At 40.8% G+C, this 16,469-nt stretch overlaps 1 protein-coding gene across 1 annotated transcript in view; it reads right to left on the bottom strand.

The window, feature by feature from the left end:
• Nucleotides 1-2,231: 2,231 nt before the first annotated feature.
• Nucleotides 2,232-16,469, bottom strand: part of LOC145469714 (E3 ubiquitin-protein ligase TRIM45-like) — a 322,349-nt gene continuing 308,111 nt past the window's right edge. Inside the window, exon 2 of the mRNA XM_081453498.1 lies at nt 2,232-2,761. Within this exon, the coding sequence (XP_081309624.1) occupies nt 2,702-2,761 (60 nt within the window). The 3' untranslated portion in view covers nt 2,232-2,701. The remainder of the gene's footprint in view (nt 2,762-16,469) is intronic.

Genomic DNA, 16,469 nt, shown 5'->3' with positions numbered 1-16,469 from the left:
GTCTCAAGCGGACTTTGTCTTTGGTGAGGGTGAGATTTCTCTCTCTGGCTCTTTCAAGGACGATCCTTAGGTTCTTGTCATGATCTGAGGTGGCAGTCTCCATGTCGTCACCTTCTCCGTACACCAAAAGGTCATCAGCAATCACTGCAGTGCCTTTAATATCTCCAAAGGTATCATTCATCCTTTTCTGGAATTCCTCGGGTGCTGAGGAGATGCCAAAGGGCATGCGCAACCAGCGGTACCGACCAAATGGGGTATTAGAGGTCGTAAGTCTGCTGGAAGCGTCATCTAGCGGCACCTGCCAGAACCCACTTTTGGCATCAGGTACAGAGAACACCTTTGCTTTGCTTAGACTGGTGGCAACTTCTTTAACAGTAGGGAGAGGGTAGTGAGGCCGCTTGATGGCTCTGTTTAGATCTTTAGGATCGATACATATTCTGAGCTTGTTGGGCTTGACCACTGTAACCATACTTGATACCCAATCTGTTGCTTCGCTCACTGGGGCCAGGATGTTCTCATTTACCATTCTTTCCAATTCCAGTCTTAATGGCTCTCTTAGGGTAACAGGTACCTTGCGGGGTGGGTGTATCACTGGTTGTGCTGTTGGGTCGATCTCTATGTGGTAAGGGTCTGCGAGGCATCCAAGGCCTTCAAAAACATCTGCATACTCTGTCAAGAGGTCATCATCAATGACTGTCTTCAACGTTGATGGTGTAAACTGGCTGTCTTGAGTCACTGTATCCACATGATGGAAGGAGTCTTTCACCAGCACTTTTAAGAAATTCAACCTTTGGCATGTTTCTGCACTCAGAAGTGGTCTCACATCTCCGTCAACAACTTGGAACTCAAGGACATGGGACGAGCCATCTCTCGTGCACTTGAGCTTGCACTTCCCCACTGGGTACATAACGGCTCCGTTGTACATGGTTAACTTGGCCTTGCTTTTCTCAATATAGAGGTCATCAGGATCTCCCATAACTTTTGCATAGTCCTTCAGTGGTAGAAGGTTACAGGTTGCTCCACAGTCAAGCTGGAATTTGACATATGCATTGTCGTTTACCATCATCGTCACAAACAACTGACTTGCAACTTTATCATTACTCTCGGTGTGCAGTGCTCCGATTTTGTGAGTGACCATGTCGATAGCGAATTCGTCTTTAGTATCATCTTCTATTTCAACCAGGTGGAGTCGTTTGCCTGTTTTCGGTGGTCTTGTTTCCCTTGTTTTGCACTTTATTGCAAAATGGTTTGCTAGACCACACTTCTGGCACTTTGAACCATATGCAGGGCGAAGATTCTTGTTTCTTGGATGTCTTCTGCCACAAAATTTGCAATCAATCACAGGTAATTTACTAGGCTGTTTTTCAGGCGGTTTCTCAGTGTTAATGGCACTAATTGATTCATCGGTTGTTTTGTCTGCTGCCATTTGCTTCAGTTGGATTTGAGTGAGCTCGGCTGACCTGACTTTCTCGGTTGCACTTTCCAAGGTTAGCTTTGCATCTCTCAGGAGTCGTTCTCTTACTGAGGAGTCTCGTATTCCAAAAACGATCCGATCGCGGATAAGCGACTCTTTGAGTGCTCCAAATTCACAAGTGTCCGCTAAGTTCTTCAATACAGTCACGTAGTGGTCGATGGACTCACCACTGTCTTGATTTCTCGAGACAAAAACATAGCGTTCATAGATAGTGTTCTTCCTCGGGTTGCAAAACAGCTCGAACTTCTCCAAGACTTCTTCAATTTTGAGCTCGTCGCCTTCTTCATCCCACGTGAGCGTGTTGTAAACATCGACAGCCTCTTCGCCGATTACGGTAAGTAGAGTCGCGACACGTGTTGGTTCATCTTTCTGTGCTACGCCGGTTGCTATTTCATAATTGCTCCATTTCTGTCTGAATTTCTTCCACTTCTGGGCTGTGTTCCCTTGCTGGAGTTGTAGAGGCTCCGGTGGAGGCAAACCAAATGAAGCGGCGGCCATGTTGGTTTTCTAGGTAAGCTTGTTCGGGTTTGTTAGTTCGTGGCGTTCACGAGTTCACGCGAATCTTTGTGTGTAAATCCAAGGTAACCACTCTTCTGACACCATGTAATGAGCTTTAAGGTTTAAATAACAAGGACGACAGCTTTGTAAAGGCTCTGTAATTCCTGGCTCAACAGGTCAACACAATTTAACTCGTGGTCGATTCTGACTAAAGCGCTGGGCGACCAGGCCTTATTACATAATATCGTTACAGCGATTCATCGGTATCGGACTCAACAAAAGAGTCAATGTACACGTCGCTGTTATAGCTGTCGAGTTCCCAAACTTTTACAGAATCTTTCTCTACTCTTGACTCGATCTTTTTGCCCGCTTGATACGATAGCTATAGCTTCATCCGTGAGGCCAACTTTCGCTTCTTCACTCATTGATGTGTTTTCATTCGTTATTCGCTTTTTCGAACTGGTAAACAGAGTTTTCCGTGGTCCATGTTTACTTATAACTTAATAGAATTACATTTAATACGAAAAATGCTTGGATCTGAGTAGCCAGCCAATTCGTGGTATCCATATATTCCCGCGAAAGTAGTCTCGGTTGATTGCGTACACGTTATAGGGCTGTCAATCAAGAGGGAACTTTTACTTCCGGCCGTAACGTAAAACCTCCATTTCTCCGCCAATATTGAGTTTTTTTCAATTTTGTTTTCAGAAATTAGAGATTACTCTTCGACCATTACTTTGAACCAAAAATCCAAATTTGAAGAAAATTGCCGATCTGAAGGTATACTGTAACCTTAACCTTCTATTTCTGATTATAACTTAATAGTGTTTATTTAAAAAAATAAAAACAATAAAAACGGGATTAATACTATTTGTTTTTTGGAATGATCTATCTCCTCAGTTCTTGAGACTAACTAGATACTGATAGCAACAGGCAATGTTTGTTGGGAACGATATTTTGCGCGACATCAAACTGTCTGTTACTGCTAGCAGAGTGGTCATTTTTGTTTCATGCCATTGAAACGATCAACCGCTGACTGAACAGCTTGTAGGCTGTTAGCACCACAAGATTTGCTCGATACTGTGTTTAACTTTTCATTTCATTGCCAATGTCTCCAGGGACTTTCAGGTTATTCAAAGATTCTTTGAAAACATTTAGATGAGTCGCCTTGAACGTAAAAGAGCGACATTTTATTTCCTTGGAGGAAGGTATCAGAGTCTTCTCGTTCCACCGGTCTTCCTCGTGGTCGTAACACTCAACTAAGGGGGAGAACAAACCCTGCGAATACCCATCCAGAACGTACAGCGTTTCATTGACCAATACCATGTTGCCTTGCTGACGAGGAACCGTCAAATTTGCTATGGACTGCCACTCGTCTACCAACATGTTGTACACTTCACAGGTTTTCAGATGTTTGCTGTTTTTACCAACTCCTGCCCCAATGAAAATCTTGTTGTTTGCCACCATGCCAAAAGCGTAAAATCTCGCTTCTTGAATGGGTGCAATTGCCTCCCATTTATTTTCAACCGTGTCAAATCGAGCGGCCTCTGAACGGACTGAAAATTCATTGCCTTCCAATAGCATATATCCTCCAATAGCGAAGATGTACTTATCACAGGCAAGAAGATTGTCTTTTAACCCAATGCAGTGGTTAAGAAATTGAATTTGACTCAAGATTGTATTTACAAAGGTTGCCGGGCGTGGTCTCGTAGCCTCGAATAAGAAATTCGGAAATGAAACACACTTCGTTTTTGACAAACAAAACCTCGTCAACAATTTGGCCCTCTTCAATTAATACTACGTGTGGATCCCGCGTTTTTGCCCAGGGCGCTGGATACCAGTGATTTAAATCTGGATCATAACATTTTGATTTATAAATTCTGTCGAAAATGGCGTACAGCTGACCTCGATGTGAAACTACGCGCTTTATACGTCCACAAAACGGTACTTCCTCGCACTCTAACTTTGTAAAACGGTACCAATCACCTTTCCCAGGTAGATAACAAAAACATTCGAAAGGTTTTGACACTCCACAAGCCATGATAACAGTCGACTCAAGAACCCCGATTAGTAATTTCGCGGACAATTTCGCTCACATTTATCGTCGTCCTTGACGGCTGCCTGTGAGATAGAAGACGAGCAACGAATATAAAATGCTTTGTTATGTGTCTTTACATGAAAGCATCGTGAAGAAGGCTGCTATAGCAGAGGACCTTGAAAGTTTGATCGAGATAGGTAAACACTGTGTTAACTATGATTTCTGAGGCGTTATTGTTTTTGTTTACCTGACAAAATGGCGGCGGATCACGTGATAAATATTTAAGCCCTTATATTTTTAGCCATTTAAGCTTTCATTTAAAAGACACAAATAGAAATAAACAATTTTGTTTTCAGTGGGGATACAGATAATTTATCACACTTTTGGCAAGGAGTAAAGTTGTTAGTTCCATGGTGTTTTGTTACACTGTACCTGAGGAGCTGTACCAGCAGTCCCATTGAATATTGACCCCTTTCAGTGTACCCTGGAGTTAAGATTACAAATATTTCAACCAGGTAACGGGGGCTCTGCTTGGGTCAGGGGACTGCTTGCACTCCTTCATTGGTAGTGGGGGAGGGGCAGAACTTTGTGTTTGCTTCTTTAATTTGTCAATTTTTCCGAGGGGAGGAAGAATGAAGTCATTGGCTCCTGGTCATGAACAGTGATCGTTACTATTGAGTGGATGATATAGTCATCGTTACATTTTGATGGGATGGGTCTTTATTTTTTCCTATGAGCAAGGAGCTGGGAAGGGGTGTATTTTTCCCATCCACTTAGAGGCATTCCAAATATAAAGAAATGTATGGGAATATCATAGGGCTTTTAAAATCTTAAGAATATTGCAAGTACAGTTAGATACCTCAATCTCAAACTCCCCACTATCTCCATAACTTAAACTTAGTTTCCCTTGAATGTACTTTTCAGTCTTTTCCTATCGGCCATCTGACAAACTCAGCTCCAGTGTAGTGTTGAATTGTGCGCACTGTATGGTGAAAACAACAATTGAGGTAACTTTATGTATGTTATGAATTTTAATGTAGAACTGTAAGTAGTGATCAAATAGAATCATCAGCATAATTTCCCCTGTGTATTATTTATATCCAGGTCAATATTCACTAGTTTGTGTGCTCTGAAAGGTGGAAATTTGACATTTGTGGTTGATATTGGGGTGGGGTATTTGGCACCATATGAGAGTTGTGGGGAGGATTTTAAACCTGTACGTCCTGAACATAGTGAAGCGAGAAAACATCATCAAAAGACAATGTTGGGGCTTCCAAAAAAGGCCTTGGAAAACTTTGTGTTGTGTATGAAGGTAAACTGATATGCCTTTTGCCAAGGGTTTCATTAATGTTTACAGTAGGAGGGTAACTGGTTTTCACAGGTGGGCAAAACTTTTTGAACTGAATTTCGTTATAAGAAAAACTCTCCTCTGGAAGGTTAAATAAACCAGGCAGGCAAAATCATCCTCACAGCGGGTCAATTTGCCCGTGCAGTGCCTGGCCCTTAATGAAACCCCTGTTTTGCTTCTCAAAATTTACTTACTTTTATATTTTAATGATATATAGCAATAGTTGTGGCACTGTAGAAGTTCAAAGTGGGTATTCGGGATGAGTTGGTGTCTTACCATGACTGATTTTGCCATGCATGTCCCTGGGGTAGCTACATTTGACCCCCTAGTATAACCCAAAAGGGGGCATTTGAACATAATTTTTGGCCTGGGGGATGGGAATTTGACTAACTGAAAATTGAAAATATCTAATGCCCGGGAGTTGCCCTGGGGGCGGGGGGGGGGGCAGGGAGGTGTGGAGGTTTTGTATTGACTGATACATTACTCACAATATTTTTGAGATATTAAGAACCTTACTGTATTCCTAGGAATAAATGGAAAACATCCTTACAGCAGGAATGCTAAACATCCCTATAACAGGAATAAGAGAGGATTAAGTGTAACAAAGGTAATCCCATATGTGGACTTGGGGCGGATATTGAGTTTTAGAGATGAAATACAGTTCAAAATACAGCCCGCTGAATGCGGTTCTCTGTAGGGGGTCCAGGGGCTTTGTGCCCCTGAAAATTTTAAAAATTGAGATCCTCGGAAATAGGATGTCTGGCATTCTGAGGCCAAGTCAGTGTATATAATGTCTCATTTTTTTTAATTAAGGGGTTTCGACCAAACCCCTAAACCCCCCCCCCCCCTTAGATCCCCCCAACCCGCCCCAGGAGACCTTAATCCCAAGGTAATCCCACCTCAAGCTATTTTCTCATCACTCAGCCACATCAGCTTTGGCAGGTTTTCATGCAGGTCCTCTATCCGGGTGGAATGGGAATTTGGAAAAGTGTTGGTTTTCAGGAGGGGGTGGGGAAACTGGAAAGCCCGGCAAAAAATCCTCGACGATAACTAACAAAAAAACAAAACTCAACCCACATGTGGCACCTGGGGCCTGTTTCTCGAAAGCCCCGGAAACGTTTTATGCAAGCTATTTTTAATTGACCTGTATCTAAAAATAAAGAGGTGTAATAATGTATACGTCTGAAACTTCTTGTATGAAGGGAGCCTCATATTAAGAGTATGTGAATAGCTCTGTAATCTAGCATAAGGTTTTAGATTTTGTTACGGCTTTCCGGGTGCCAAAACATTTCGGGACCTTCAAGAAACGGGCTAGACTTTCAGAAAAGTCCTTCGTCTTGTTTATTCAGTACCCCGCCGGTCGCTCAGCCGCTTCGCGGCCTAACATATTCTACCATGAAATTCTTGAGGTCGATTGTGGCAAGTCTAGAAACGGGCCCCAGGCCGCTATCTAATCTGGGCCACATTGGTTGAAGACAAACTTTCTCGCCACTAAACCTGACGAACCATTTCGAAAATAACAACGTAAGAGCTACCAAGAAATTTAATTATTTTGATTTACACAAGTAAGGAAAACATAAAGTTATAATCAAAGACCTCAATTTTTAAGAAACAATACAAAACGAAGCAAGGCATTATAAGTGGGTTGAATTAGTACAAATTTGCGGAGCATGTGGTTAGCACGGAAATTTTCCTTTCAGTTCTGCAATTTTGTTGATAAACTTGGTTGTCAGAAGGACGGAATGAGAAGATTAAAAAAACCTGTCAGAGAGATGAAGAAAATGGCTATTGACAAATTGATGTTTCCAAGTGGCGTTTCATGCCAGTAAGGCTTTGCGTAAAACGTATAGCTATGGTTATCTGAAATAACCACTTTCCAGCTAACAATAGTTTGTTTCTTTGAAACTGGGAAAAAAATTGGCGTTTGGTAACAATTATTCTCCATGCAGTTTGTCGCAATGTTGATATCAAGCTGTTTGAAGTAAGCATTTCGAAGAATAACAACGCATCTACTGCGTAGGAATTTAATAATAATAAAATTCCAGACGTTAGAAAAATTAAAAAAAATTAATCTGTGACTTTGTTTGCTCTAAGACCGGTCTTAATTTTGTAACTGTCATACATGTAACTGACAGCTGTCAATTACAGATGCCAATACTTACTGACATCTGTGGAGTTGAAAACAGCAACTGCCTAACTTCATTCGTCTGAGGAAGGCTTTGTGTTATTTGTTCACTGAATTGTTTTTAGAGCTAGTAAGATGGAAAATTTGTCCTCATGATAAAAATTTGAAGAAACACAAGATCAGGCTGACTATCAGATCGATAGAGGGTCAAATCAAACAATTACTCTTGCGTTTCTACAGTCACGTTTCAGCCCATTGTAATGAGCAAAGTGCGGCCTTGTCCACACTACGCCGGAGGAATTTGAAAACGCAGCTTTACTAATTTCTTCGGTTAGGCCTACCGTCCACAGTGATCCGTCACGAAAGCGAAGCTTTCCGGAAACACTCTTCAAACCGGAGGAATCGGAAAACGCCGTCTTTTCGTTTTTGTTGTGACATTTCAAGTAGACAACTTAACTGAAGACGTAACGTGGTTCCAAAAAAGCGTGTTATTAATTGTTGTCCCTCTTTTAGTAATAGCATTTTACACACGCGTAACTATACAGTTTAAGCATTGGTTATCTAAAATACTCCAACTTACAACAGATTGGTTCTTTTGAAATAATCTCTCAGAGATTGGCAAAAAAAGGGCATTTGGAAAGAAACACTACTTTCCGTGCAATGGTGACAAGCTGGTGTTTGAAAAAATTGGCATTTTATTGTTATATTGTTATTTACAGAAGCTAGAGAGACATGAAATTGATCTAAAACGCTAAGTACTCTAAAAGCATCCTTACTTTATTGTTCATTTTGAATAAAACATTGCATGCTGAACATTTTTAAAATCAAGTTGCAACCTTCAGCTGGCACCAATTCAGCAGAGCTTGAAAACAAAGCACACGTACCCGGCTACACTGTCGAAGGTAAGCAAGCTTCTTTATATCTGCTCAATAAAAACTTTTAGTGAAAGGATGAAAATTGAAAATTGGTACCAGAGATAAACTTTGAAGAACTGGATATCGAGGAAGGTCCCTTCTTTCATCTCGGAATCAAACTCTATACTAAACGTTGTCTCAGCAGTATTTGCTATGCGTTTGGTAATGTCGCGGCAACGTAAATAAGTAATTTCACGTTATTAGAAAACTTAAGCAATGACGACGGTGACCCCGAGGACAACGCCTTGTAAAAGAAAGAACTTAAATTTTAACTTCGAATTTCGTAATTGTCGAGATCTGTTCAGTACGCCTATTGCTCTCAAAACTTGCTCAAGCTAAATATGTAACGCCAGAGTTAAATTCTGAATGAAAATACGAAAAATTAGCCGCCGCCGTTTGTTTCCTCCAGACTACGCAGAACTTGGCCATTTCACGTTGTTGCCGTTTTGCAGATGACGGCAAAGAAATGTACAAAGATTTACAACTCACGTGCACAGCCATTGTCCTCCTCGTTAAACCTTTTGTTTGGTGGCGTTCTCGTTGCCGTTGCCGTCGTGGTTTGCTTAAGCTCCCTATTTTAACTTTAAGCTGCTTTACTTACCTTAAAACAACTTACGTCCTTGTGGAAGATAAGCCCAGGCAAGGGATGAGAAGTAGTGCATGTTCATAAGCGTTTTTCGCCTTGAAAGCAAAAGCTTATACACTCTTTAATTACGCTTTAATCAGAGGTTGATTGCCTGTTTTCAAGGAGAGGGTCTGGCTAAGAGAATAAGAACAGTAGCTACCAAAATTAATTCTCGCTGATCAAATGGCATTTTCCAGCCCTAGATAAGACTCGTAAATGGCATAATAGAATTTTCTTTTATGAGGATTTTCCAGAAATATATTTGAGAGTGGACTTCGAGATCTGGCTGACAGGCCTGTTTCGTTTTGGATAAATTATCGAACCAACTGGCCGGTACTAAGAACCAAATCGACTGGCTCGATATTTCGCAAAGGCCATTTATATATCAGGGGTAAAAAAAAAAATAAATTGAGAAAGTTAGAGGCCATTTATATATCAGGGGTAGAAAAAAAAAAAAATTCCAAATTGAGAAAGTTTAGATATCTGACTGGATGTATAAAAACCGTGTTTCAAGGCTATCAGTGACATGTGCAATGTCTGTGGCTATGTTAAACTGTTACCTACAGCTATATGAATTTCAGAACTGGAAAGAGCATGTTTTAAATAACCAGAACTCAAATTTTCACACCAATGCCGTGCAAGGTTGCGATTTAATGGCGATTTGAATCTTGCAAAAATTAGAAGGTCTTGAATGGAAGTGAAGAAACTTTCCCCTCCAAAAACCTTTTCCGTTGATAATTACTACCAAAGGAAGCTGTTGTCATTTAATCATTGGAGATAGAAAGAGGGGTATAATATTAGGAAGAATGGAATATTATATTAAAGCCAACTGAACCGAAAGGCAAGGATTTTGTGGCAGTTTGAAAACTTGGACAATTCCAAGGATTTATATGGAAAACCTCTGGAGCGTGAGTGGAGGGCAACACGTCTTCCCATACAAAACCCTAATTTATAACGTCATTAAAATTCCCTCTTAAAGGATCTGAAAATTTGCATGTAAGCTTATTTTTTTTCCATTTCTAACATAATGCATTACAAGTGACTGAATCAGTGTGTTCTTGGAAAGCACGTCACGTGACCAACTGTTGCAAAAGGCCTATTCCACACTTCTAATAAATGTAAATATATTTTGTAAATTTCTACTTTTGTTTCTTTGTTTATATATTGATTTTTTTTTTTTATTTAAGACATTAACGCCTATTTTTTACTTGGAAAATTACAACAATCGAATCTCTGTTAAGAGGCCAGCAGTATAAACCTCTACATATTGATTGCCATGTTTTTGTTGTTGTTGTTGTTGTTGTTGTTGTTGTTGTTTTGGGATCATGAAGGCAAAGCTAATAAAATAAAATAAAATCCCTTTTAAAAAATCCCTCTTAACTGGCCACCTCTATTAAGCGGCAGCAGCCACCTTTTGGCCGTGCCGATGAGGGTTTCCTATTGTCTTTAGCCCCATGGGATGGCCGCCCAGAATTGGTAAACGTACGGTTGATTTTATGGGGCGTTTTTATATTTTGTTTAGTTTAGTTTTCTGTATTTTGAGAGCATTTTGAACAAAACAATTATTCCACTCGCGCTTGTTGGATATGAGATGGTTATAGCCAGCTCGGCGCTACGCGCCTCGTTCGCTATCTACCGTATCCAACGCGCGCACGGGGAATAATTGTTACGTATACCACGATAAAGCGTTGTATAACTAAAGTGTATGAGTGCCGATAGATAAATATATATTAAATTAATTAATTACTATTTCTGTTACCTACGTTTAAGGACAATGAAGTTCTTTATCGTCTTCTCGATACTTTGGGTTTTTGCTGTATCGTTTCCTTACAGTGATGCAAAAGGAACCAATCAGCAAGCCGAGGTAAAGATGCTACGTAATTCCACATATCGTCATAGCAATCACGACGTGTTTTACTGTACTCGTGGCTAAGTTGTTACTGTTACTACAGTGTTGTTATATGTACAATATCAATATAAGTACTATCACGAATGCCGTTCTCTGATTGGCTACGCTACTCACTATCTATTCTCTTGCAGAGAGTGAATAGCGTAGCGGTGTGCGCTTGTTAACAAAATGGCGGCCGCTTCTTTGCGTTTTCGAGGTGTCTGTTAAAAGGATTTAGATAAAGTTTGGAACGTCTAGTAGACTTATATTACAACGATTAGATTATTCGCTCGCTATTTCTATGCGTGACTATCACGTATTAGTAGAATTCTACTAGTATACTAATGCAAGTGCTGCAATCTGATTGGCTAAGCTACTCTTATACTATCAGCCATTAGAGTGCAGTAGTTGTCGATCGTCCAGGAAATGCGACTTTTTTATCGTTTTTCCGAAGTTTTGGAAGAAAGTTTAGATGTAAATAGATAATTAAATTCCTGAGACGACTGAAAAAAGCAAATTGACGGCTTTTCATTTCTGTTGCCCCTCTGAAATACTACCAGGGTATATGTGTATTTCCGATGGGGCCTTGAGCTGTTGTGTCGTTAGTAATAGTGCTGGATACATCAAAACTCGGTTGATGACGTATCCAGTCATATTTCTGGTTAAATGCTTCAACAAGCATTGGATGATTCGATCTCTTATTTGTAATTATTTCATTTCTATTGCAGAGCTTTCTTCAAATTTCCCAAGACCCAGGTAAGTCTATTAGTTATTGTTAGCTCGGTCGCTTTGATTTGGTACGCGTGCGACGTTTTCATGTCTAATGACAGGTATTTTAACTTGTAACCCATGCAGACAATTAAAAACAAACCAGCCAGGATTCATGATTAAAAATGTTATTAAAACTAGAAGTAATAATAGTAATAGTCACTTTAGGAATACCATACTTCCAGGAGGTCTTTAATAATAATTTCTAGCTTTGTCGATACCTGTTACAGTTTTCAAAATCCATGTTATGGTAATCTTTGAATTGGAGTCAGAAGTACGAACTACTCTTTGTTTTCGAAGTGTAAGTGAACAGCTACAGTGAAACCTGTATTAAGCGGACCCCATATTAAGCGGACACCCTCTATCAAGTGGACACAAGCTGAAGTCCCAAAATTTTCTTCCCACATTTACTGTAAAATAAACCTGCATTCAGTGGACAACTCTGTTAAGCGGACGCGGACACCAATATTAAGCCATTTTGTTGCACAAAACCTGCAATAAGAGGGCACTTCAGGGGCTTTTTACTTCTGAACGCTCACCTCAGAATCCTTTAACATTGTTCAGCGAAGTCGTTTTAAGGCTGAGTGATTATTCCAGATTGATGCATTGACTGACTGGACATTGTGCTATGAGCAGTCTTTGATCTTACCCTGTGTTACACTCTGTTACAAAAGGGTTTACTTAATAATTAACTATTATTGCATAACATATTAGAACCTGTTTTGCGCGGACACCCTGTATTAAGCGGACACTAATGAGGGTCCACCGGGGTCCGCTTAATACAGGTTTCACTGTATTCTCAAAATCTTTAAAATTAAAAATCACGACTATTGCGGTGTTTGGCTATCTGATCTTAATTAGCCCAGAAGATTTTATATCTCCGTGAACTCCTTAGTTTTAGTTCGATTGAGAAAATTTATCAAATACTCATGTCAGTGTTTGATCAGATTTCTAAAAAACTTGATGGAATTAGAAGGTCTTCAATAATACTCCGCTGCGCGTCGTATTTTCAGTTCGTTACTCCGTGTTTGAAAATATGAGCTCAAACATCGTCCTTCGTTTTTTATTTATTGCTTCCGTTTTGCCCATAAAACACGAAGTCGCAGTTTGTTAACAATGTTTCTGCTTTCTAGGTGTGCAATTCTGATAAAATTCTCACCTAGTGTTTTAGCAGTCTTTAAAAAGCTAACCTTAAAGGAGAACGGAAGGCCAAAACACAATTTTTAAAAGTAGTTCTTACGAAAGCACATGATACGTCGTAATCAAACCGCTATGTTTTAGGATGTGAACTTACCTTTTAACCTGATTGTGGCAGCAAAAAGCTCCGTACCAGAACAATTTGAACGTCCGCCATTTTGGAAACCATGTTGAGGGCTTGGGCGCATAGCATGACGTCACTGTGCACATGGGAAAAACGCGCGAATTTCAACAGTTCAGGAGACAACAGCAGCTGAGATTTTATTTTTGTTGTCAAATCGAATTATATATAGCACTGTTTGTAGAGCTTCAAATGTTACGTTTGTGTATAATGGAATCTTACGTTGGAGGATTAACCGAGCTCAAAGAAACATTCGAAATAAATCTCACAGCTGGCAAATTATTTGTAACCAAAACCCACGACCAAACCCACGATAGCGGTCTTCCCTTTGTAAAGAAATCGTTTGAAAGAGAAGGTGCTGTGTTATACATCTAGGAGTCGGTAGATCTGTCTTTATGTCTGAACCGAAATAATATAGACAGGTTATATCGCAACCATTTCGCTGCCATTTGCGTTTGCCACGGACGCTACGACAAAATACGAAATAAATGAAATAAGTCAAACAACACTTTCTTCCCACCGATTCTATGGCTGTTTATTAGCTTTCCAGCGCCAAAATAATTAACATCTGCTGAATACAAAAGTGTTATTCACCTGAAATTTTATTTGCGGCTTCCGCGATCTCCTTGCACGATAAATATTCTTTCTCTTGTTGCCTTTCCCAGTTAGCACAACACTCGCATACACTTCCTCTTCGGCGCTCATCTTGACTCTCGTTAATGTCGTCTTCCTCTGACTCCGAACTATCTAGTATAGGTTCAAAATAATAAGGCTCGATCTCAGCCATAATCCAAGCTGAATGCAGTTCGTCACAAATTTTGTTGACATGAAAAAAGTATGTGCGCTGTGACGTCACGACATGGCGGAGGACATTCTTTTTATGGAAGTAACCGGAAAGAAAGATGTTCAAAATGGCGGACGTTCAATTTTGAAAAATGGCTTTGGGTTTTGGACTCTTTCTGTCACTTTCGAAAGACAAAATTCACTTTTTCTTGCTTTTTACTACAAATATAAGCTATTTCAATAGTTTTAAGCTCCCATTTAAAATACGACTCCTAGCCTTCCGTCCTCCGTTAAGTTCTTTGGTCCATCCGTCATTTTCAAAGTTTTGTACGCCAGAGTCAGACAATTCTATGTATTTTTAATCAATTAAAAAAAATCACACTTACCAACTAACACGTTCTAAGTTGAGAAGCAGCGTGGCTATGTCGTTCTGACCAACAGCTCCAGGCACGATGTCAATTCCTTGACCACGCTTGTCAAAACCCAACTGGGTTGCGTCCTCCCAGCTACCGTTTAATCTTGTTATATTAATTTGAATAATTTTTTTCTACCATTTAATTCGTCACCCTCGCCAATGGCCACTCACTAGCTTCCATGTTATATGCACTAACCTAAGATAAATAAGGGTAACTTATTGTCTTTTATTCTATCGCTTAACAAGGAAACAATTCCAAGGAAAGTACCATCAGTACCACTGAAGAACAGGAAACCAAGTTGGAAGATATCCCAGTCGACGATCCAAGCAAAAAAGGACCAGAAATGACTTTTGGAAACACTGCTGGAAACGTTGGCCAACAAGGATGCAACACAGGGAATGTTGCTGTCGGTACACAAGTCAACAAAGACCATATGAATAGCGTTGGTTGTACCACTGGCAGCATTGGCAACGAACGAATAAAAACAGGAATTGTTGCCTTGGGAAATCAACCTTATAAAGGCCTGGGAAAGATCACTGGCAACACTGCAGGCAGTCTTGGCAAAGTAGGATCCATGTCATTAAAGATAAATGGGGCCGCCTTGAAGGGCCTGGGAAAGATCACTGGCAACGTTCAAGGACTCGGAGTAAAACTTGGCAATGCTAAAGCTGGCCAACTAGGAGCAAACGTAGGACAAGTTAAAGGATTCGGGGTGAAACTTGGCAATATCAATGCTAACGTTGGCAAGCTAGGAGCAAACGTAGAAAAGGTTGCAGAACTCGGTGTAAAACTTGGTAGTATCAATGGTAATGTTGGCAAAGCAGGAGCAAACGTGGGACAAGTTAAAGGACTCGGGGTAAAACTTGGCAATATTGGTCAACTAGGAGTTAACAAAGGAAAAGTTAAAGTCGGCACTCAAGTCAATAAAGGCCAAAAGATTGGCTTTGGTAACGCTGCTATCAGTGTTGGGTTACAAGGCGCGCAGACGACAAATCTTGCAGTCGGCAATCAAGGCGGAAAAGGTCAAGAACTCGCTTTTGGCAATACTGCCGGCAACGTTGGCCAACAAGGAGCCAACACAGGGAATGTTGCTGTAGGCACACAAGTCAACAAAGGTCATAAGATTAGCGTTGGTTATACCACTGGCAGCGTAGGCAACGGAGTAATTAAGACAGGAACTGCTACCTTGGAGAGCCTGGAGAAGATCACTGGCAACGTTCAAGGACTCGGAGTAAAACTTGGCAATGCTAAAGCTGGCCAACTAGGAGCAAACATAGGACAAGTTAAAGGACTCGGGGTGAAACTTGGCAATATCAATGCTAACGTTGGCAAGCTAGGAGCAAACGTAGGAAAGGTTGCAGAACTCGGTGTAAAACTTGGTAGTATTAATGGTAATGTTGGCAAAGTAGGAGCAAACGTTGGCAAGCTAGGAGGAAACATAGGACAAGTTAAAGGGCTCGGGGTGAAACTTGGTAATATCAATGCTAACGTTGGCAAGGTAGGAGGAAACGTAGGAAAGGTTACAGGACTCGGTGTGAAACTTGGTAATATCAATGGCAATGTTGGCAACGTAGAAGCAAACGTTGGAGGGCTAGGAGCAAACGTAGGACAAGTTAAAGGATTCGGGGTGAAACTTGGCAATATCAATGCTAACGTTGGCAAGCTAGGAGCAAACGTAGAAAAGGTTGCAGAACTCGGTGTAAAACTTGGTAGTATCAATGGTAATGTTGGCAAAGCAGGAGCAAACGTGGGACAAGTTAAAGGACTCGGGGTAAAACTTGGCAATATAGGTCAACTAGGAGTTAACAAAGGAAAAGTTAAAGTCGGCACTCAAGTCAATACAGGCCAAAAGATTGGCTTTGGTAACGCTGCTATCAGTATTGGGTTACAAGGCGCGCAGACGACAAATCTTGCAGTCGGCAATCAAGGCGGAAAAGGTCAAGAACTCGCTTTTGGCAATACTGCCGGCAACGTTGGCCAACAAGGAGCCAACACAGGGAATGTTGCTGTAGGCACACAAGTCAACAAAGGTCATAAGATTAGCGTTGGTTATACCACTGGCAGCGTAGGCAACGGAGTAATTAAGACAGGAACTGCTACCTTGGAGAGCCTGGGGAAGATCACTGGCAACGTTCAAGGACTCGGAGTAAAACTTGGCAATGCTAAAGCTGGCCAACTAGGAGCAAACATAGGACAAGTTAAAGGACTCGGGGTGAAACTTGGCAATATCAATGCTAACGTTGGCAAGCTAGGAGCAAACGTAGGAAAGGTTGCAGA

Source organism: Orbicella franksi, chromosome 15, assembly GCF_964199315.1.
Source record: "Orbicella franksi chromosome 15, jaOrbFran1.1, whole genome shotgun sequence".
In the NCBI taxonomy this organism is placed as follows: domain Eukaryota; kingdom Metazoa; phylum Cnidaria; class Anthozoa; order Scleractinia; family Merulinidae; genus Orbicella; species Orbicella franksi.
This window is presented reverse-complemented; position numbering and strand designations above follow the sequence as displayed.